Source organism: Lingula anatina, chromosome 6, assembly GCF_051362555.1.
Source record: "Lingula anatina isolate TDL-2025a chromosome 6, LinAna3.0, whole genome shotgun sequence".
NCBI lineage: Eukaryota > Metazoa > Brachiopoda > Lingulata > Lingulida > Lingulidae > Lingula > Lingula anatina.
In genome coordinates this window covers 10,541,022-10,565,528 of record NC_141772.1, presented here as the reverse complement: position 1 = coordinate 10,565,528, position 24,507 = coordinate 10,541,022, and the positions used below count along the sequence as shown (strand labels likewise).

The 24,507-nt window shown below is 38.0% G+C and overlaps 1 protein-coding gene across 2 annotated transcripts; it reads left to right on the top strand.

The window, feature by feature from the left end:
- Positions 1-477: 477 nt before the first annotated feature.
- On the top strand, positions 478-24,035 carry LOC106179302 (uncharacterized). Of its 2 annotated transcripts, XM_013562859.2 has the most exons (24): positions 481-1,233; positions 4,761-4,840; positions 6,312-6,383; positions 7,211-7,270; positions 9,054-9,134; positions 9,769-9,820; positions 10,085-10,867; positions 11,279-11,366; positions 11,630-12,372; positions 15,096-15,492; positions 15,769-15,906; positions 16,659-16,735; positions 16,988-17,085; positions 17,906-17,962; positions 18,725-18,764; positions 19,021-19,119; positions 19,391-19,554; positions 19,892-20,021; positions 20,263-20,391; positions 20,607-20,722; positions 21,078-21,238; positions 21,655-21,871; positions 22,353-22,630; positions 22,918-24,035. In XM_013562859.2, exons 1-24 carry the CDS (start codon positions 1,002-1,004, stop codon positions 22,940-22,942), a joined length of 4,317 nt encoding a protein of 1,438 aa, XP_013418313.1. In that variant the 5' UTR covers positions 481-1,001; the 3' UTR covers positions 22,943-24,035. The 2 variants fall into 2 exon arrangements, with proteins under 2 accessions (XP_013418314.1, XP_013418313.1); XM_013562860.2 differs by lacking the exon at positions 17,906-17,962 and having other exon boundaries at positions 478-1,233.
- Positions 24,036-24,507: the final 472 nt, after the last annotated feature.

Below are 24,507 nucleotides of genomic sequence, written 5' to 3'. Positions count from 1 at the left end.
TGCGATTATTAATAAACCAAAAGTTTTAATTGAAGGCCATTAATTAAAAGCGTGAAGTACATTTTTGGCAAATAGAAAAACTTATGAATCTTGCACTGGTCCTTTTTTATTTATTTTGTAGAGTAAATATTATTTTTGTTTGACTGCGGTCTGGAATAACATAACTCAAAATCAACAGTAAAGAACCCGATAGGCAAATATTTATTTTGCTTTTAATGTCACATTTATTTTCACCAGTGCCATTAGTATCCTAAATATGATTAAAAAAAAAAAACTTAACATATTAAACTGCCTGCGTTTTCCATTAGCCTCCTTGGGTTACAAAAGTTTATCAAATTAAACTTGGCTAATTTCCATAGAATCTTACTGGTCGTTAAAGAAAGTCGAATTTGTCTTTTTAAAAGTGGTATAATCTGATACTATCTTAGCAACAAACGCTAGGTTTGACGTTAACCTGCAACACTTCATAAGAGATTTGACTGCAGGTAATGCGCCGAGATTACAAAGGACTTTTTTTCTTTATGCGTGTCTCAATTGACAAGGACACAAAGAAGTCGCAATTCGATTACTGCTTGTTTTCTTAGCTTACAAGTCTTTAATTCGGGGATTTGAACGTGCGGTAATAGCATTAGGGGGCAAGTTTGTTTAGTTAGTGTTTTGAAACTTTGAAAATGGAGGGTTTCTTTGAGTCCAATGAAGCCGATGCCGGGGCTTGGTAACCGTCGCCTTCCCGTTGATCTAGCCTCATGTTTGATCGCAGAAAAATAATGGCACAACAAAGCGAGCGGGTCTAAGCTAATCAATCGCTTTTGAGTCGTGATTGTATAGCGCGCAGTAAGGTCCCTGTGTACACTGCGTTATCCATAGGTTGACTTGTAGCGAGCCAGTGGCACAGTAATCAACACACTCTCTGGGGTATACAGCCAGCAGAGACAGCATGGGATAACCGTGCCATCAATGAACAGCCTCGCATTGTATTGAGGACTCTTGGAGCCAAAACGATGGCGGATTTTTTATCGAACTTGCCACCCATCGGACGGAGTCCGCGCTCTCACAGTGTTCCTAACACACCGCGACCGTCGGGGCAGGGACACGGGATGAACGCCAGGAGTCCCAGGTACCACACCCCGAGTCCATCCCCCAGGATCTACGAGTCTCGACCCTCGAGCTCGGAGAGTTCATCGTGTTTCTCAAGGCGACCAGCTGCGACGGCGTTTGGACACGGTAGCTACGGTAAGTCTCTTTTTCTGCGTGCCCCCCCTCAACCCGTATACAGCATGTTAAATCTTGTGTTTGTTTTTCGTTGTTTTTTAACCCAGGAGATAAAAAACTATATCTTCATGGCTTACTACTATTAAGAACACCTATTATGTCTCATGCAAAACGTCTGCATGTACAGCTGTCACCGCAAATAAATTTAGCAGACTATTAATGCTTTAAGTCGGCTGCAGTTACACAAGAGTTTATGATGAGCAGTAGACTGTAATAATTTAGTTTTTTTTTTCTTCGTTCAGAAATGGCACACACTTGCACCGCAGTGATTTAAAATTACGAATAAATTTCAGCGGAATTGTAATTGACATATTTTACTCGTGCTGGATAACTTAGGAAGAACGACCATTTAAATATTTGGTTATCAGCATTTAACACACATCGGACGGCCATATTGTTGTAGCGTAACTAGGTAGCTTTCTGTATGGGAGCAGCGTCATGGATGACTGGCATCACGTTACAAAAAAACTTACGTTAATATTCTTACCAAATTACTCAAGTACAGAATACAAGTTAAATTTTCTCAGATGGCACTTGACAGTATGTCAGTTTTATCAATTTCCAAATCTGTGTAAGAAGCATTAGTCATTATTCTGGGAATCAGTGACACTGACAGTCTGTACTCTGTGGACGCGGCCAAACTTCGATCAATCAGATTTAAACTGCATCTAAACCAACAGAAGGCGTTCTATTCTTATCCTGTTTCTCCCCTGCGTCTCTGCGGACTATGTTCAAATTAACAAAGTGCACTCCAATTGATTAAGTGCTTGTTGTACGTGCAAGCAAGGCAGCCTCCGCTTCACTCTAAACCCGCCCTTCGAACGCCGTAGACGTGATGGCTGTAATAGAGAAACACAGGTGATGGTGGTTTGTCAAGTATTATTTTTAGCTCTTGCCACCCAAAATGACCTTTTTAAAAACAAATCAGACGAAGCAAATCGAAAAAAAAAAATATCGTCGACAACCAATTTATGGAATCATTTACTGTCCGTTGTCGCGTGTGCATCACCAGACGCAGGATGTTTTGGATAATAAAAAAAATCCGCTGGTTTCGGTGGCTCCTTGAGGTAAATGTATGGATTAGCAATAAAAAGGTAACTAGACCGATCAAAAGCTTCACCCCAAATCGAGACATTAAGTCAGCGGTTAAGAAAGCGATAATGCAGCGGATCAAAGAGGAGTTCAACTTAACCTATTTCTGTTTCCACACTCAATAAATTTTGCATGGACTTTAGACGGCAAATCGGAAACAAATGATCCCGTACCTGCTGTTGAATTCACACACACACACAGACACACACATACAGAGACACAATTTCATATTCTTTATGCCTGTGATTATTCATTTTTTTAAAAGATACATTTTATTTCAACGTACGTGACAAACCGCTTACGCCCTGAAAATAAATCAAATTGAAACTTGATATATCATTTGCCATGGAAACGAGTGTTTTAACGGTTACATTTTAGGTACATTTCCCGTGTAAATAAGTACACTAAATGGATTCGTTAGACTAGGAGAAAAAAGCGTGCCTTTTTAAATTTACGGATAGAATTACACCCCTCTTTTTAGTACGACATTAGTTGTTAGGTAGTTTCTACTGTGGAGGACCCAAATTCAAATTAGCCACTAAACCAACAATAAGGCGTCTTTTCCCAACACTGGTTATTTAATATCACGCATTTCAATTTAAGTCTAAGCGGAGAAAAAAGCAAAGAGCTAACGTTATCAACAAGACCCCATGTGTTAAGGGCGAGATGCGTGCTCGCCAAGACGTGAAGTCGATAATTACTTCGTAAGTCAACGCGAAGAGGTTCGGGTGAAGTAAAATAGGCAGAAAATCACTGCTATGAAACTCAATGGTGTTGTTATTTGTCACAATAGCAAAGTCATAAGTCTCTTTGCGAGAGGGGAAGTGGGATCGATACATGCACAATCCGGCGTGGAGCCGTGTCGCGTTTTCTTAATCAATCTGCTCGTTAACAAGGATGATAACAAACTCGAGGAAGCAACGAGAAGTTGATTTAATTATAACTTATATTTGCAATTATGAAGTTGAAACAAAGACAAGTTATGATGAATTGATACAATATTCCGTTGATTGCGCTTTATTGAGTACATTGTTAGCATTGCTATCATCCGTAACAATGGAGAAGTGCGATGCGGTTTAACATCATACGGTCATCGATGTGTGACAAGTCCCCTAAATCACGTCCCCTAAATCACGTCAAAGTTGTCCACAAAAGCTGACTGTCGTTTCATCTCACAAACATGTTTTTTCCCTTCCTTTTTTGTTCAAAAATAATTTTCTTTGCCCTCATTTTTGGAAATACACGTATATAAATAAGTTATATAAACAGGTAAACTTAATAACAACAGGGATGTGTCACATTGTAATCGACTTCTTTCGTATTTTTCTTGTTTATATGAAATCTTATCCATCAACAAATCCCATAAAAACTTTTTTACTGAAGTAAACAAATGGTGCAATCCTCGCAGGAAACTTACAGAATTGCAATATCGGCGTAAAGTGTTTGTCCAGTAATTGGCGGGTAGTGCACGGAGGATATGACCAGTCAATAGTAATTTAGTTTAGACGCAGACTTCTGTTTATCTGAATTATTTCTGACTGATACGCTTTTTCGGTATCAAATCCAGTGTGGCTTTCAATAGATTTTCAGTGCTAGTGTTTAAACACGAAACAGGCTAATTTATATAAAATGTGCATATATACAGTTTCATTATCTTCGCACCGAGGCAATTTAACGATCATTATGTCTATATAACCGCGCTCTGTGTTCACGACGTTGAATCACAAGTCCACATTTTATCCATTATCTATATGTGTTCTTTGTTTTGTCAACATCGCCCCGACATATGACACGATAATAAATAAAACGGACCTTCGTGATCAGTGTGTTCAGTTCAACACAAACAATATCGCGAGGTGTTGGGAGAAGGATTCAAAATAACCGGAAAGGTTATTCTCTTGAGGCTATTGGTTCAGTTTGAAATAGAAATTGGACATTGGAGAAACGTGGCGTTCAAAACCGTCATTTGCTCAAGACCGGAGAGACGCCGGGCAGTTTTTTTAAAATCAATTCTAAGATTGAAAAAAAAATTTTTTCTTCTATATCTTTTTTTGAAAATAGCAGTTGTGCCTGCCTGATTGTGCCTCTCATCTGTACGACCTGAAGTTACAAAATATTTTGAAGAGAAAAGTCCTCCCTATTACATAACATGTACTCTATGATGAAAGGAAAACATAAATATAGACTGCGCTCTTATGCCATCAGTTTAAAATGCAGTACAGTGAACTAACGGTAGGCTCTTGCATCTTATTGACAACCTTTTCTGATAAGAACATTCTCGGTTGACAATGTAATCATGTGCAAATTTATAGCAAAAATTAAATTACGACGACATATCAATATGCACTTTTAATTTAAGTTTTTTACTAAATTTCTCTCTGTATTTTTTTTTCTAGATTATTGTATCCTGCGAGCTCCCGTGAGGCCTGGCCGCCCAGCATCTGCGTGGAGTCAGAAACTCCCTTCTCTAAAAACGGTAAGAAGAGAACGAGCGTGTGGGTGCGGGGGGGGGGGGGGGGGGGAGGACACGGGCGGGACACGAACCCATGAATACGCTGCAGTTCAGTCACGCCCCGATTCATATAATCTCATATAGGATGATTAAAACTTGACATGCATGAAAAAAGTATCAAATGAAGCAACTGGGAATAAGTTTTGTTGTCATTGGATAGGGTGCTGGTTACACTAGAGTTAAGAAATAAGCAGTTTAAGTTGTGAAGCAAGTAAATGTGCCTTTATTACTTTTCTAGCTACCGAGGGTATGTGAGCACTATCTATGATTCTGCATGTATAAGTTCATAGATGTACACGTAGATAGAGGAAAATAGCATCTAGGTTTATGTAAATATATACACAAAAGTAATCTTTAAATCTGACGAAAAAAATACTGATGAATCAAAGACGACGAGGACCTCAAATATTTTACAATCTTTATTTCAAAAGAATATTGTCAAGAGGGAATGCTTATAAAAAAGGGAATGCCGAAAAAATAATAATGAGTTTTTTTAGCGCAACAAGATAAACAGCAAATTCTACTAACATGTAAACAAACTAGTGGCAGCGGACTTAGCAACCTGTTTTTACCTGTTCAGTGTGGCAGGTGGATTGTTTTTGTTAAAGGTGTTTTACATACCTCCTCCATCTGCGACCTCCATACAGAGGTCATAGAAAAATGAGAATGGGATTGCCGGGGCGGAACAAATCGGCAACAGTGCGGCTATTGTTTTCCGGTATGACGAACTTGATTAGCGTTCTATGGCAGCTTGGGGCCCTGGCGTAAAACATTTACTGATGAAGACAGCTTCATATTTCGGAGTGTTTTATAAGATGCTGCAGTGTCACGTTACATATTTTCCGTGACCTCATCCGGGCAACCGAGGTTAAATTGAAATATACTTCCACCAGTCTCGTCATTGTTTTCGTGACTTTGATTATTGTATTGAAATCTTAAAGCCCGACGCATGACCCGCTATGAACTGGGAGTAATAGAATATTGACTTTAAATATTTTTGTTGCCGATACGTATCATATAGCATCTTTTTTTGTGATATCGCAAAGAAAGTAGGGTTGGTCCATACTTTAACAGTCTAGAGTAAGCCATAATACACGTTAATCATAATACAGCAGGCATATACCACATTTGTTAAGGACACAGTCCTGGCAACCAATGTTTATATAGAACCGTAGAATGCAGATTAAATGAACATCACGTCAAATAATACAACTTCATTCTGGATGCCTCTGATGACAACGTATAAAATATAACTCTATGGTCAGTTTTCTTTCGTATCCATAATCAATTACTTGGCACCTGTTAATACATTATAAAAGCATACACTGGTATGACATTAAATAAAATATGGTGTTTAGAATACCCTTTCTTGGCACATACATGTAAACAAGAAGTGATATAATTATTTCAAAATCTGTTGTATTATGTTTTACAGAGGAATAACGAAGATGTTATATCCAGGTATACTAATCACTATAGGAGTCAAAGTGCAGCGGAATTGTACAGGGTAGGTAGACACGGTGATCGTCTGTATACGTGTGCGTGCGCACGCGTGTGTGTATGTGCTCGCTCGTTGTTCGTGCGTGTGTTTGTGCGCGCGTGCCTTGTGTGCGTTACGTGTGTATGTGTGTTTGTTTGTTTGTTTGTTATTGTGTGTCAGAGAGAGAGAGAGAGAGGGAGAGAGAGAGATAGAGAGAGAGAGAAGGAGAGGACGTTTAAAGGACTTAAAATGTTATGTACTTCTATAATATAATATGGATAAATGTAAGCATACATGTACGCCTGCAAAAAGTCTCAATATTGAAGTAATGACAAACTGACTGCCTGTAAAACAACAGGGAACATCATCTCACAGTTGAATAAGAAATACTCAGTGGTTACATTAAACCAGTAAACTAGGTGCCATGGCTTGTAAAAAGGGTAAACACCAAATGCCTACGTTGCCGGGAGATTACGTAGTATATTGCCACTGTGAGGGGCACTTCTGCATTACCGTCTAGCTGAACCCCTCTCCAAGTTGATGTTGAAATTTATTTGTATCGTCCGTTGCTAGGGCATATCATGCGAGCCCAAATACCAAGTTTAACTTGGTGTTCTTTCTTAATCCATTGAAAAATTGAATAACAATACCTGGTAGCTTTATATTGGCAAATAATATAATGCTAGAATAGTTTTCACAAGCCCCTGATAAGTATGTGTTTGAATGATGATATATATTCTCTCTTATCCGCAAGTAACATAGCTAGAAGAAAAAGTTATCTCGCGTTCAAGATAGGTTTGTTTTCGTTTGCTTGCTGCTTTATTATTAATCATTTGTGATTATTTTGATTTCAGACGTCATCTGAAGAGTGCTTGAAGTGTATGTTAAAGGTGCCACACAGCAAATGTGTTGGAGTAAGTATCAAAGGTGCAAAACTTTTTCCTAAGGTGCTTGATAAGGTCAACTTGGGCCGGCCCCACTCAGCAGTCTGAGGACCGGCACCATAGCGGCGGTAGTGGGACAGCGAAGGGATTAGATTAGCTCTTCGTTGTGAACTAAACTTAATAATACAGTTTGCTCTGATAGCTAGGATTTAGTAAGGCCTACTTATTTCCACTGAAACGGGTTTTAAATACTGCACTTAACAACTCATCTTTTTCTAGCCCCATCGCACTGCCATCACAGTTTCTTTCAGTAGCTTAACATATTTTTTGTAATTTCTTTTGTACCCATGATTTGAGAGCAAATAAACCGAATCTTGGCGCCATTTCAGCTCTTTACCCCCGCGACATTCAGATCATCAAGTCCAATTATGTCAATTTGCGCTGAAAGAAAACGGTTTCGGCCTAAACGAGCAAGCTGTTATCTAGCATATTAATAATTCCGCGTGCGTGAAAAGGCTCACGTTCAGTGTATTTGCTTAAGGATGGAAGCCGTATAAGATGACACGCGTCTAAACGATCGCCCTAGCTATCTTTACTTTGGGAGTGCTATGGCGTAATGCACCGCAGTCACCAGGGGAATGATGACGCAGGGGACGACCGCCTTGTGATTGAAATATTTGTTATTTTCATAAATCTTTAAGCACACTGATCAATTCTAGTGCGTGTAAACCTAGAGGATAGACGATAGCGTGAATGATGTGCCGGGGATTGAAGAGCCGATGTGCGTGTGGTGGTTCTTAAGAGATAAAAACCGATCGGGAGGGGGGGAGCAGATTCATGACTTGTTTTCATAATAAGTCGTATGCATGCCCATAATTGTTCAGTTATTAGATATATACATAAGACATAAACGTAGAAAGGAATCGACCCCAGGGAGAGCGCCAATATTTCTAACGTTTTAACAAGAGGGGTTGGGTAGGGAGGGGGATTTTGTAACGCAATGTTCTGTTGTGTAACACTTTGAGAAAGCAAGTACAGTACTGTAGTCTGTTGTGTCGTTTGGCTGAGTATACAAGATCATAGGTAAAATGTTGCTGATATACATCTAATTGTAAAAGATGTCTTCCAACTCTGTAGTAAATGTCTACTTAAAATTCGGTACCGTCGAGCCTAATAATTTATATCAAGCTTTTTAACAGTACCATCACGTTCAGTAAACTTGTACAACCCGAACCCATCCGCACTCTAATTCCATTCGACTATATACTCTACACGCACGACGCCCAACATCGGGCCTTTATACATCTATCGACAATTTTGAGTGATTTGTTTGAGCAGAAATCTTGATCATGTTGTGTCATAAAAAAGAAGGGTAAATGTCAAGGAGTTACATCTCTTATTTCTGAGAGGGTATAATGACATCTGCATATTGACATGTGGTGTAATATTACTCCGTGTACAACGAGGCTTGACTGCCTAAAGGCCAAATAACAGAGTCGCAGCTAGGAAATAAGCGCAACCTTAATGCTCAAAAACAAATAAAAAACGAATTGCGTAACAACTAATAATAAACTGCAATAAGTATGATTGCCTAATTTTCAAGGATGAAAATAATATGTCCAAAACAGCTGTTCTAAAAAATAATGTCTCATTTGAGCGCTTATAATCGTTAATCAAAATATGAACGAGCAGACTAATATACCGTACTTGCGAAAAAGTTTTTCGGCAAGATATAAAATGTTCATATTCTTTCACAAACATTTTAAAATGTGTTTCTCTACGCTCTTTTAACCATGTTGCCTTATCATTTCAGCACAAGTATATTCGTGTCGGCGGCGGCTACAGACACAGTTACTGGTACTTGAAAAGTATGCTGGACGAAATTGAAGCCAGGGTGAGTCTGATTTGCCCAAATGAAATAACTGTTTCATGACGATATATTTCGTTATTTGGGTTTAATTACTTATCAAATGCATCCAGCTTTCACATTACATGAAGTGTCTGCTGACGATCGACTAGGTCGTACACGCTTGTTTCATGTTAAGAAAAGAGACTAGAAAAATGATTTACATACAGATGATTACGTCCTTTATTAATGCGTCGCAACAACATAATTTATTATAGTTCGCCTTTTTTTAATTTCGCCGATTCAATTTTTGTCAGTACCGCCTTAGGGTCTAAGTGAACACTGTAATGTGTAGCCCACGGGGCACGTGCATGTTTATTTTCACTGAGGGGGGAGCATAAATCATTTAAAACACGCTTCACTTGATTACAGATGCTGTCATGCGTGCATGAGTTTAAAAAGTGCACTTGCTGCGTTACTTTAAGGAAATAGTTCACTCTTCTCAGCAATTTTTTTAATTACTATAGCAAATTCCACAATAGTAAAAACAAATCCGATTATCCCCTGCTGTTGTATATGCACATACCCATCTATAACTATGTCCTTCCTCTAATAAAATTAATGAGTAAAAGAGAGACAGAATGCGCTTACATCTATATTAAATACATGTGATTTTTTTCAGCAATTCGAAGAACTACTTCGTAGGCAGAGGCTTGAGGCAATAGAAGAGAAAAGTATGTTTTTTTTTTTTTTTTTGAAAAGTAAATTATTTATTATTGATACAAAAGATTAGTGCTCGTCAACATAATTGGTTCATTGCATTATGAAGTTATGAAGCTTTTTTTTTATTTCTGTTATAATATTCAGCACTCGACTTACATTGATCTGATAAAAAACAGCAATCTTAATATCAAAAGTTAACTCACCTTGAAATCGAGAATTTAACAGAAAAGTGCCAAAGTGACATATTTTAATTTGACAATGTTTTATTTTTTCAGCCGTGAGAGCAATCAAAACTTACATCCGCACAAAAAGTGGCCGGTTAATAGAACGAGTGATCTTCATGTCGGAGGAGGACTACCAGGCGTTCAAGGCTGGCGGTGGCGGAAAGGCGGCGGCCGACATTCTCAAAAAGTACCTGACCAAAGAGGAAGCAGGCGGGCTGGAAAAGTGGGACAAAGACGAAGTGAAGGCTATTAAAACTTTTATACGAACCAAAAGTGGGAAACTTGTTGAACGCTTGGTATATGTCTCAAAGGAGGATTATGACAGAATCAAACAAGGAGGCTCAGACGCCAGAGATATTCTTAAGAAGTACGTGACAACGAAACCAGGGGAGAAAATTGACGGGTGGGGAGAGGCTGAGATGAAGACCATTAAAACATACGTTAGAACAAAAAGCGGTAGGCTTATTGAGAAAACGATCATGGTTTCTAAAGAGGATTACGAAAAACTCCAGGAAATCACCAGGAGAGGGGGCGACCCCGCCAGTGTTCTAGGAAAATACATGTCCGTTGGTGAAGGCGAGAAGATCGAGTCCTGGCAAAAGCCAGAACCGAAGCCAATGAAAGTGGTAAAAACTTACATCCGCACTAAAAGCGGGAAGCTGGTGGAGAAGACCATCTTGATGACGGAAGAGGAGTACAGGCAGTTCCAGGAGAGCGGGGGTGACGTGAATTTTCTGAAGAAATTCATTCCCCTGGCTAAAGGCGAGACGATCGAGGACTGGGAGAAGGCGTCCACGGTGTATGCCGCCTCCGAAGACGATGAAGAAATTCAAGGTAATTCAGTCTTTTTGTATAAAATGTAAATAAATTAATGGAATAAGTAGGATAGAATAATTAGAAAGAAACAAACAGATGAAGATCTTTGCATAATTTCAAGATGTGATATTTTTTCGTATATGAAAATTAAAAAGAGACGAAGTTAAATAATTAAAATAGACGCAATATTTAGTGATTGATAGAATAAGGCCGGTGTAGAAATTTGCGGTATTACATTTTTTAATGAAATTTAAATAAATGTATGAAATGAAGATAAACATACGTTGAATAGAAATGAAGATTTAGATACATTGAATAGAAAATGGCGATAAAGAAATTCAAAGTAATTTAAATATTATGAAAATAAAGGAATGGAATTATTTAAAAGAATATAAATGCGATATATGAAAAAGGTAAAAATATTTTTAGCTGCCAAGCCTGGAACTAGGATCATTGGTAAAGACGGCGAAATATATGAAATTGTTGAAGATCCAATCACTGGAAAGAAGTTTAAAAAGTAAGGTTTTGTTTAAAAAGTCTCTCTCTTTTTATTTATTTATATCGGTTGCGCACTGTTAACCGTAAAAGAGCTCAGATATTTCTGACGTTTGCGATTGAGCAGTGCATCATTTATGCGAATTCTTTCGAGCGAATGAATCATAATAAGTTTGAAATTTTAATCTTTAATTTTGATTAAAATTGATAATACATAAATTAACGAAAAAAATTAATAAATGAGCTTGTGTTTTCTTTTTTTTTAAATATTCGTTTAATTTACAGGAAAGTCGGCGGTGGTAAGGGAGGTGGCGCCGCAGGAGGAGACTCCGACATTGACAGCGGGGTGGGCTCAATGAAAGACCGCACCACGGGGAAGAGTACGAGCATGGGACGCAAAACCTACGAGGACATCACGGAAGAGGAAATGTACAGTGCTCTGGATCCCGTGGAGCGGGAAAAGCTCAGAAAGTATAAGGCCATGAAGGAAGGAAAACGTAACGACGACAGCAACAGCGAGTACAGCTACCGTAGCGTGGTCAGCGCCGGAGGAACGCGGCACGTGCGCAGGAAGAAGAAACTCGCTGATGGAACGTACGCTGACAGCGAGTCCTATCACAGCAGTCAGGATGAAGACGGTAAGGAGCGGAGACGCAGGAGACGTCGAGACAGAAAGCACGGCGCTGGAAGTGCTCATAGTTATTATAGCGTCATCAGCGAGGGCGGCACGCGGCACGTCAAGCGTAGGAAACGTAACGCTGACGGAACGCGAGGTGACTCTGAATCGTACCACAGCAGTGAAAGCGAGTACATGGCTCATTTGGCGAGGAAAGGGAAGAAGAAAGCGGCTAAGACGAAGAAGAAGAAAGAGAAAAAGCGCCGAGAACATGGAAGTGATAGTGAATACAGTTACTTTAGTGACGTGACGGAGGGAGGAACACACACCAGGAAACGCAAGAAGAGGATACGTGACGCTCAGGGCAATGTTATAGGGCATGCCGAGTCGGAGGCTTACACTAGTCCCAGCGGTAAGTTCACACTTTTTTTTTTCATTATTCTGATTATCTTTAAAAAGAAAAAAACAATAGTATGTTTCTTCAGAAAACCATTCATGCATTTTAGTTTTTTAAAAAAATAAACGGCAACTGCCGTGACTAACAAAAAGCTTTGCAACCACCAAGGCGTGGCATCGAACACTATCACTGGCCCAAAGGAGAGACGATTAAAGACTCTTGTCTTTGACATTCATGATTAAATCGAACGTCTCATTACTTTTTCATCACGAGAAACTCCTGCTAAATCTCATGGGTTACGTATGCTTACAAAGTTGTTTACGTCTTTAAGTTTGCAACAGAACCTTGACCATTAAGCTGGCAGGACAAAGAACTGTTTGTTTGGGTTTCACTATTACCGGCTGTATCGCTGGCTGGTTTGCTTTGTTTGCCTCCAATGGGCTTACTTAGTGACCACCGGCTAGCTCGCAGAAACACTGGACGCGTTGACGCATAGTTCTGCAGGTGCTTGGAAACCGTGGTCATTCGCTAGATGTGCTGGAAGTGGCCAATTTCATTAAATTAAGCTATAAAAGGGCTTTTATCCTAATAGGTTTCTGTTTTAATAGATTTAAATTGCTTTGTGAATTAATTATAATGACAGGGCCATGTGGAATGAAGGGCAGTACAGGTGCTAGGTTATTTCGATATATTCGGGCACCAGGTCATTTTGGAGCTATATTTGAGTAAATAAGTAAACGTGCTCAGTTCAGTTTAGAACATGCTTTCGTCTTAATTGCAATTGCCACTCACGAAAGACAGAGGGACCGATTTTATTAGATAACTGAATCTAAAAATTGATTGTTGTCCTCAAAACCATTGCCTAGTACATTGTACTAAAACCCTCACAGCAATTCATGAAACCAAAAATACCAGGTGTCTGCAGTTACAAATTGGTGTCCGTTTCAACTCTTTTGTGAACAGATGTTGGGGTGGTTCATCAACTTTGATTTTGGTGATTCATCTTTGCCACACTCACAGGTGTGGTGTCTAAAAACAACAAGATCATTTATGGAAAACTTATTATGAAGTGCTCGCTATTTTCACCAAAGAAATACTTCGAACATGTATTCATTTATAGATCGCTTAACAAGAAGAGAACGCTTGGCATTTTGATCAATTTACTCTAACAGTCTGTAGCAATTCATTCTGAAAGCGTGGTGTCACCGGCGGAGAATGGGTTCGTGCCGAATCACAAGAATCGAACTCTACGAAGCAGAATAACTTTGAAACAAACACAAAGAAAAGGCGCAGAACGGCGCAACATTAAGGGATGAGTGACCCTTAACTTATGTCACAACACATCGGTCGTCAAGAAGTTATGCCAGCTCTCTTTACTCGGTTCAACACTTTCTTGATTTGTTGCATTGTCTCTACTGGCTACTTCTATAGAGGGCATTCCGACTTTTTAAGTCTGTTGTTTAGGGACAAAACAACCGTGTCGATTGCGATCATGTTACCAAATAACCCCAGTGCTGCGCGACACTGTACCTCGTTCCTTTCGTCCCCTTGATTCTTGCTCACTGCGGACCCCCTATGTCGTCTCTTGTTTCAGTTTTATTGAAAAGTCCATGAAAACGTTTGACTGCGTTTTGATAATGCCGCGTCACCTCTGCGTTGTTTACAATATGCTCGGTGTCGATAGAGACTTGTTTATGATACAAGCCAGAACAAATATGAAAAACAAACACTGAAATATCTGCGCCCTCACTTTGCTATCGTGGAACAACATGATCCAAACATTCGTCTTTGCTGTAATAGGTCGCCGCAACCGAGGCATATGCGAGGGGTACAGAGGTTATATACTTAAGAACGATTCCCATAATTTGGGCCGCCCTGGCCTTTCTTCTCGAAAGAAAAACAAGTCAACACCCTTCTGTTCCACTCTTTAGGTACCTCCTCGACGGGTTAAAAACATAATGTTATAACCCTTCATGCTACTTCATGGAGCCTCAGTGTGTAATTTATATATCATCTGAGTCGAGAGGGTTTTGATTTTGACGACGGGTTAAAATATGTTCTAACCTCTCACGGTATAAACCCTCGGGTTACGGCACACCTGTACAAGGTTGAGCAGAGATATTTCGTCGTTGTTAGCACAGTCGTATCACTGCACAATGGCATTGTCACCAAGATTTACAGTCAGGTTGCACCACTTGTGTGGTATCTAATAATCCTTCCGTTTAGAAGTACGCGTAAAAGAGAAGAAAGATAAAGAACAAATTCTTGGAACGATCAATGAATAAAAGTACTGACGGTCATCCAAATATCATGCAATTTAAAACATATATGATACATAAAATATATGTTTTTTTTTTGTTTTGATGCCTCTCCGTTGTCAGACTATCTCCCTTTTTTCATGACATGCGTATATTTCCCTGCAGAATTTATATCACAGGCGTGTGTATATAATAAGGTATATTCATTTTTTCCTGGTGTGATACAAGGTACATATCAACATGGGCCGACCATGCCTAGCAAAGAAGCAAGTCGTCGTGAACTAACAGTCGGTTTCTATTCACTTCACTTTGAGTTCCAGTAAAAGCATACAATAATTTGACTATATTACATTTTAACTTTATGTTCACATCGGCTTGACCTGCAGAGAAACGGGTTAACGCGAATTTCTAACTTGTACGCATTCATCTAATTAAAAGCAATAGCACATTTGTTACAGTTTACTGTATTTGGTGTTCCAGAGACAGACAGTGATGAGGATTCCAGCGATGCATACACTTTTGAGTCGATGTCAGACGGGAAGGGAGGAAGAATTCGAGTCAAGAAACTTAAGCCGGAGTCGCAACGCAAAGGGAAAGGCGGCAAAGGAGGCAAAGGCGGCAAGGGGGAGAAGGGGGACAAGGAGGGGAGAAATAAGAGAGGACCCGGAGGACACCGTGAAGTCATCTCGCCGGATTCTACGGCGTTCAGCGATGCTTCCACCGACGAAGAGGAAGTTCAACGGAAACTGGCGAACATGACCGAGGAGGAGAAGAAGGTCTATCTTGCAGAACGTGCTAAGCGACAGAAGGAGAGAGAGCAAAGGAGAAGAGAAAAGTATGGAGATAAATATGAGGAGATGGTTGCCAAAGCCGAAAGGTAATATAACAAAATTGAATTTTATATCAGAATATGTTATTTGATATGTTATTGATTAATGTTATTTAACATAATTTGTTTATGATCCAGTTATCAAAAGAAAAAATATTTACGCTACTATTTCTGCGAAGACCTCTGTAACTTATGTTGTAAGTTTAGCAATACATTTGCCATCCATATATATAATTTTTTTATACCGTATAAAATAAATAATTTTATGTATTTTTGTTTATGGTAATGAGAATGCAAATCAAATTTATGTGACATTGTTTTTAGGAACAAAAAGCGGGCTAAGGAGCGACTAGAGAAGGAGAAGTACCAGAGTATGGTGGATTACGGCAAAGGTGCGGGGCGTGGGCTCGGACCTGATGGACAACCTCTTGACGGGCGGGAGCCTGGCATGGGTCATGATGAGTACGTGGGACCAGATCTTATTTTTGTTTTACATTTTTTTCTTCCAGATGTTGTTTGAAGGCTGTATTAGTTATGGCTGTTAGATTTTATATCACTAGGAAATATTTTGGCAATTGTCATAAAACAGACAAGAGAAAGAATTGTTTTATGCTATTTGGGTTGGAGGAGGGGGATTTAAGATAAAACCACTGCTTGTAAAATAAGTTGGTTATCGACGCCTTTTATTTTCATTTGCTCGTAAACTCCACGCCTTTTATTTTCATTTGCTCGTAAACTCCACACCTTTTATTTTTCGGCCGTAAAATAAGTTGGATATTGACACCTTTTATTTTTCATTTGCCTGTATTTTTCGGACGTAAAATAAGTTGGGCCTCGACGCCTTTTATTATATCATTTGCTCGTAAACTCCACGCCTTTTATTTTTCGGCCGTAGTTTACAACGTTATTTTCATTCAACGCGTTTAACCATGCTTTTATAAAGGGATTATGTGCAGTGGTCTAGAGTTCAAAATACCAGGGGTAGTGACCAATCAGTGTATCGGTGTGGGGAATGAATGGGGCTCAGTTACAGTTTTGTATAATACAATGCGACATTGGAGCACGTGACTCATTCCTTATCACTTGGGCGTTAGCCCGTTTAATAAACATTTTAATCAACAGTTGTAAGATGTAGAGCAAAATTAACCTAAATAAACACACATCACACTGACTGTGCTGGGTGGTTATATAATCAATTCATGTTGACGTTTTAGTTGGGGTGGAAAAGGAAAAGGTAAAAAGGGCCGGAAGTACAAAGATGGAAACGAGGCTGATGATGAAAGTGATGAAGGTAAAGCATCCCATTCCATAAATTTTATCTTCGATTTACAAAATAGGTCGATTGCATGTTTACTTCCTTTTTTATTTTATGTTTCTCATTCACATACTGCTTTACAGGTACTTGAAATAAAACGACATATGTTAAGTTGTGAAAAGTCACATTTGGATAATATATTATAAAACTCCACACAGAATTTTAGGTGTTTATTGCTGATATTTTAATCTTTCGTCTTTATTTCATACGTTTCATATTTTATTTTAGGTGACTATGTCATCGGCAGCGACGGGAAACTGCGGAAGAAAAAGAAAGGCGCGCACGGAGCAGACGATGACTCGGGGAGTGAGGTGTCCGTAGAAATTGTAAGTTGAGAAAGCCACGTGTGAAGCAGACGACACTGTTCATTGTAGAAAATACCAATTCAAAAATGTAGCAAGCAAGAGCCATTATGTATGTTAAATAGTAATTTAATTTGTATACTTACCAGTAAGCTTCCAATATAAAAGAACTTGTCAGTATTAAACAAAAACAATAAAACATAAACTAAGTGTTGTCAAAAACGTAAGCATTGCATAATATATCACGATTAAAAATCAAAATTTATTTATTGCTGTTGTACTGTTGTAAAATGTTTTATGTATGTTACTTTTTGAATATTAAGACTAACTTGCTAATACCAGTACTAAGATATATAGGCCTATGTATAGTACAATGTAGGCCGCCTACTGTAGTTCTCTTTCTGTGTCGTGCACATACCGGTAACTATGCCTAAAATAATACAATGTGATTGTAAATAATATAAACCTTATATACCTATCATCACAAATTAATCTATGATTCTAGAGTGGAATGAATGATCTGCGTTATTTTTCTAATCTCTCCTATAAAATTTACTATCGCTAATCCTTGCATGGGTGTATGTTCTTTAGTCTTTTCATCTGCATTCCTCAGTGACTAATTTAACCTGAGTTTTCACCTTCTAAACCGTGTTCATGCTCACTTTCCTTGGGTGACACCTTTTTTCCATCAAACAGTCTCACAACTAACCTTTGGGAACCCTTTTCTGCCGCTTGCTCCCAAGTATCTCTGGTAAGCCATAATTCTCACGACTAAACACTAGTAACAAGGAAATGTAATTTCGATATTTCTTCACTGAATTGTACTGTATAAATCAAACTTTAGATAAGAGACAAGGACGGCAATATCATCAAGAGAATCGTGAGAAAGAAAGGTGGAAAGGTGAGTGAAGGGAGGAGGAGCGTCACAGAGTTGTTCAACACCTACAGTATTTAGCCTTATATAGCTACAGTATGCTGTCTTGTGTGAATTAAATCATCTTTGCATCGTCCACTACACTAGATAAAAATTTGATCTGCTCGCATAAAATATTTGTTGTTATAAATTGTGTATCCTCTCTGGAAGAATTACAACCAATTGGAATTTTCACCCAGAAATGATATAGATAATCAAGTGAAATGATAAACGTTACTCCAGTCGAATACCACGAGTTACATTAAGACTGTTAACAATAGAAAAGGGAGAAAAATCACGAATAGAGACCACCCCCCCCCCCCCCACCGTGATGAACAGATTATATTAATCGCATGTAGAGTTAAATTCTATGAATAATTGAGCAGGCCCTAGTCGGAAAAGTTCCCTTTAATTAAATGAGCATGAAATGTGTAAATCTTTATGTGATAATAAAATAATTGAGGAAACCAAATATGTGAAGTCATTTAGAAATATCTTAGTTTCATAATGTTTTGAATAAGGATAAAGAAGACAAAAAATACTATACCACTACTATTACTAGTATATAAACAAAACATATTTGTGTACGCAAGTATTATTTGTTCTGCATTTTTTATGAATATAAAATTTAGAAAAACAAAGAAAAACATCAGTCGAAAGATACGAAACCAGTATGTCGGTATTCAGTTCTAAATTTTAGTTTGTTCTTGTTCTTAAATTTTTTAAAATACGTTTATTTTATTTTGCCAGGGTGGTAACGATGAAGAATATGACATAGAATATGAATACGGTAGGTATTTAACAATATTCAAATAAAAGTAAACGGATTCATTTGAAATAGTGTCATATGAATGTATAGACATTGGGTCACATGTGCTCATTTTATATAATAAAACTACAGTGACAGGTTTTAGACACCCTTTTTAGTGTTAACTTGCAGCCAGGAATGGAATATGTAGAGTCTACTTTTTATAAGATTTAGAAAGAAGTCGCATAGTGTAAGGTTTTGTTAAAAACGTTTAAGGTTTCATTTTCTTAATATACAGACGCCGAAGGAAATCTGATAGGCACAAAGAAAGTGAAGAAAGTGTTAGGCAAAGATGGTAAATACTACCGCAGGGGGGAGCCAGGAGCGCCGGAGACCGGTAAGGCACAGTGCTTGATAGGCCATTTACACTTGGGTTTTTTACATGAGTTTCCTTTTTACCTCAAAATATATTAAAGTGTCTTTTAGATGACAGTTTTGAAAAAAAAGGTTTATGGCACAATTGATGTTAAGAAAGTAATGAAAAGTGTAAATTAAACTTTTTAAAACGCGTAACACACTTGGTGTAATAACCCAAGCATAATAACAACGAAAATGGTTTCAAGATTTCCGAGGCCTCTGCAGTAAATTGAGTGTTTATTTATTTCCAGACGAAGAATCTGATGGTGACTATTTCGAGGTGGATGAACATGGCAACGTGAAGTTAAAAGAAGGCAAGAAGAAGATAGACATCAGCAAACTGACCGACGATGATCTTCGGAAACTCGGTATTGACCCCACCCTGTCCAAGAAAGAGATCACAAGACTGCTCAAGGTATGACATTCTTGCTTTGATAACTGTGATTGTCGAAGTATTTTATTACCAGTATTTTTATGTGCTAACATCCAATAATTTTAATAATTTTTTAGTGCCTCCTTTAACATACTATTTATTAGTTTTTATATAATTGTTTTATTTGCAGCTGCTAATCAGGTTTTTAGTTTTTTGTTTGTTTGTTTTTTTTATGGAAAAGTTTTTTCCATTTTTTTTTTGTGTAATTTTGCATATTGCAAAATAATTAAATTTGAGTTCATGGCTGTGTCAAAATAATCTAAATCGGCTAATTACGCTCTTTTACTTTAATTAAATTCCCATATATTTTGTCCTTTAGGAAAAATTCGGCGACCATATAAAGATCACAGAAAAAGGCAAAACCATTGGTATCAAGCCTGTAGACGCTTACGGAAGTGACGTGGACACAGACGAATTGGCAGACGACAGCGATTTAGACACTGATACCCGTATGTTAAGCTGCTTTCTTACAGTTTGATTTAAAAAATAAATAAAATGAAACGAATAGACGAAACGTACACATTACGTACTGCAAACTACTGGTACAATTTCTAAAAATTTAGCATATGAGTTGGGATCGAAATAAAGTAGTTAAAGAGATTCAAATTGAAATGCATCTCCTAAGTATGAGACGTTTTACTACGGTTCATGTACCACCATATTATTTCGTAAAATGTTCCCATATTTCAGTACGGGGAACTCGGCGAACCAATGTGCTGATGCGCAAGGGAGGGCAGAAAATTTTGGACCACATCAAAAATGTCATCAACTGGTCCAAGATCACTGACCAAGACTACGCCAAAGATTTAGACGAAAAAGGTAAGATATTAAAAACTTATTTACAGGTTGGGTAGGAATTGATCAGCAAGGTGAGCTTAAATCAACGGAATACAAATCAGAAAGATAAATTCATTATTTTTTTAAAATCAGTTTTGAGATAAGCACACAAGACAGTTTATGTTTACGATTAGTACATACCGTAGCTGGCGACATCTTTTGGGTATATTAATCATTACTTTTTTATTTCTTTCCAGATTCCGGAATAGATTATCTTCACCATTATCGCCTCGTGGAAACAAACAAAATTGAAATGTATGCAAAATCTTTCTGTGTGGAAGATCAGGACTACGACGCTGTGATAAATAATAATGTAAGTGCACTGAAGATGGTTTGAAAATTTTCTTATTAGTGCAAATAGTAAATGGATGATGAATAAAGTAAGGGAAATATATATGATAAAAATTTTCTTAAAGTTGAATATGACGTTACTGTTATTATTTCTTAAGAAACTTTAACGAATATGAATGTATTAAATACCTTGTTCGAAATATTTCTTGTTGACATGCATTCTGTATGAATAATTGTGTTATACGCGATTACATGTCCTTGTGACTATATTTTACATCTGTGCAAGGAGTTATAACTCCTTGATCTGTGTTAGCATATGAATTTAGGTACTCTATATAAAGTTTTGAACTAACAATCTCTCTGTATTCCTTCACCAGGAAGCCCGCCTAGGCTTGGATGGCATCCCCACTCTGCAGGCCATAGAGCCCAAGCAGCTGGAGTACTGTCTACGAGTGCTGAGGATAGACGAAAACACACAGGTCACTTTCAGGATGTTCGCTGTGGTCACCGCGTTATGCGAGAGAGTCACAAAGATGGAGTGAGTATCATTGTGATTGTTGAAAAATTTTGACATTTGTGTTTTGTTTACAATGCATTGATGTATGATGGTGAAAGAAATGTATATCGTTTTTCTGGTGTATTATTTAAAGATACATGTACTTAGAGTTTGTAGAACGTGCTGGAATAACTGCCTATTTTAGTTAAAAAGAAAAACAATAATTTAAATTGATACATACAGAGCTAATGAAACTCTTCTCTTATTTTAGTTAAATTTTGTTGTGCTGTCCGTTTTTTGCGGGCTACCACATACTCATACGTATATGGATCACATCGCGTGATTTTGAACGTAGCGATATCGGAAATTTATTAGACTTTATGTACTGATACTAGTTAAGATACTGCGCTAATACGCTCGATTATGCATTGAAAACAATGGCCCACTTTCCATTTTAGTGATGTAAGCCGCCACCTGCTGGAGATCTGCAACCTGGCTGACATTGAGCGAAAGATGGACCTGTACCGCGCCATGTTTTATACTAACGTCACATCAGATCGCGACCCGAACTTCATCACGGCGGAGTCGCTGCGTATTGAGTTGATAGCGGGAGGGCTGAGCTGGGAACAGCAGGAGTACATCATGGACAGGCTTTGTCCGAATATATTTGGGGAGGTAATAAATGGGGTTGTAAGTTTGAAAGGAAACTTTCAAAAAATTAATGAAAAAAAAAAGTAATTTTTTTTCTGGGGGTCGATAGTGCCGATAGAAAGCTACAGGTACATGTATCCATAGCGCACCCAAAACTTATTCATTGACCTGTTCAAGAATTTTGCTTTTTGAGGCAATTATTCTTTAAATTTATATACATATTTATGAAACCTAGAACAACAACAAATAAAAGATTTTTTTGAAATGTTTGGTTTCGAATAAAGAAATGTACGCAGTAGATATACGAGTATAATATTTTTCGAATTTGAAAGAACAGAGGAGGATATTTCGTGCACTCCAAATCATTAAATAGTAACATCAGTTTTAGACATTTTATTACTTAATGAAAACCATCTGTCTTTAAATATATTCTTCCCAGTGGCGTGTGCGAATAGACAGCAATTCAAATACAGGAAGTGAAAAACCTTCCCGTCATGCCTTTCAGATCTCGTTCCTTGACTATATCCTGTACATCCCGCTCTTCCTGTCCATGCACGACAACATCTGCGACGACCCTCTGGACATGTCCGACCAGAAATATATGACATTTAGGAAAAAGTCCGGCACGGGCCGCCAAAGAGACATGAATCCGCTGGGGAACCCGCTGAAGAAATCCTCTCCCTGGCTGAACCGAAGCAAGGCGAAGGACCTTCTAGAGGGGAAGATGGACGTCATTGAAGAAGTGAAGAAGGAAAATTTGGACATGCTTAGCAAGCGGGATAAGTAAGTTTAGGTCTTCTGTTTTAGTTGCCTTTTGGCGAATTCGGCCGTCATGGTTTAGATGGTTTTGTCAGTTAATACTGTCATAATTTCATTTGTTCTCAACAAAATCTCTGTTCGCGTTTCATTATCGAAACGGCATCATGCTATGCATTTAGTCAAGCTCTCCGATCCTTATTAAATACCGGTCATACTGTACTTTACCATGCCATGCCATGCCTACTATTCTTGCACTATACCATGCCATAAAAGATAAGGCGGTAATTCACACATTTTTATCTCCGTTTCAGATTGCCAAATTTGCTGAGGAATTAGACAACCCCAGTGAAGGGAGACGGAGCCCGCCACATTCAGTGCCAACCTGCGTGTACATAATCGACTGCATTGCTACAGATATGCGACAGAAAAATATTATTTTTGTGCTTTTTTAATTGTACTGACATCTCTGACTTGTCGTGATGCGTTTTTTTTTGCTTTGATCTCATCTCATCTGTGACAATTAATGCTGCCGCAGATACCAATCTGTGAATCAACAGTGCGGTCGAATTTTTGAAAGTTTGACATGATTTTTATTTTTTTAACTCTTAAAGAACATTCCAATTCACCGGTGCCAAAGTATTGTAAATATGTGTAGCTACACTAGTGAGCAGAATGTTTATTGTAGCCAACCGCTTCGGCTGGGGCATTTGATTAAAATATGTATTGATATTTAGTAATCTCAAAGGTGCTGAAACAGAATACATACATACATGTGATGATGTTTTGCTAATCAAATTAGGCACCATCGTATCGATGTGAATGATTTTTTTCTTATGTAAATAGTTTGTAACATATAATCCTCTCGAGTTACCAATTTTCTGATAGTATTTATAACTTAACGACTAAACAAGAGATAGTTCACCTCCTGTAAATGCCGTATGTTGTATGGCATTTAGAAAAAAAACTTATAGAGAAAATTTGTAATTATCAGTGCCAACAGAGACACTATTTACGTATTTGATCTCACTTTTATATTGCCTTCTTGTTGCTCACAAAATGATAGACATGACGTATTTTTAATTCCTGCCATCACTTTTATTACAGCATTACGATTGTCTCATTTATTAAAAATTCTGCTGAAGAAATACGTACTGTAGATGTTATTTTCAAAGTAGCCTTGAAAACGCCCATAGCTACTCGTACGTGTATTTGTGTAACATGCCATTTCTGTTTTATTTGTTTTCTATGTATGTTGTGTATGTTTGTTTAAAGAAACGATATTCCGATGACATAATCGAAACATTGTTTGATGTCTGATTTAGTAAAATGTTAATCTCCACTACGCCAACAATTCAGCGTCATTCCTCTACTTATTTGTACTGTGATTAAAACATATTGTTTATAATAAAGCTGATTTCTTCAAAGAAAATGTCATTTCTGCGTTATAGGTATTTAATAAAATAATTGTATAAGACGTACCTGAATGTAGCAAGCTTAACTACGAAGTTTCCACAAATAAAACTGGTTAAACGGATAGAGGCCACCAAACCGTTGAGTTTAAAAAAGATTGCTATACACCACTGGGTGAAGACTTGACCCCCCCCCCCCCCCCCAGCCCTTCCAGAAAAAAAGAATCTGGATTTTTTAATTGACCGAAATGTTGAAGCATAAATTGACTAAAAGAATATAAAATTATAAAAAAGTAAATATCAGTGGCGGATTTAGAGGGGGATTACCCCCCCCCCCCCCCCCCTTCGGTTTCGGAAAAATATATTATACCAATATTCCCCTCTTGATATTAGAATTTTGGCTAGCTGAATCATAGTTCTAAACCGTACCAAAGGGCACCGTTTGTCCTCCAAAACACCAAAAAATTTTCGGGGCCCTTAAGCAGGCCCAGG

Bases quoted from the DNA above. Each gene is read 5' to 3' on its own strand.
- LOC106179302 (XM_013562859.2), top strand. From the start codon at position 1,002: ATGGCGGATTTTTTATCGAACTTGCCACCCATCGGACGGAGTCCGCGC. The intron at 21,239-21,654 runs GTGAGTATCATT...TTTCCATTTTAG, and splicing joins GAGAGAGTCACAAAGATGGA to TGATGTAAGCCGCCACCTGC. The intron at 22,631-22,917 runs GTAAGTTTAGGT...TCTCCGTTTCAG, and splicing joins ATGCTTAGCAAGCGGGATAA to ATTGCCAAATTTGCTGAGGA.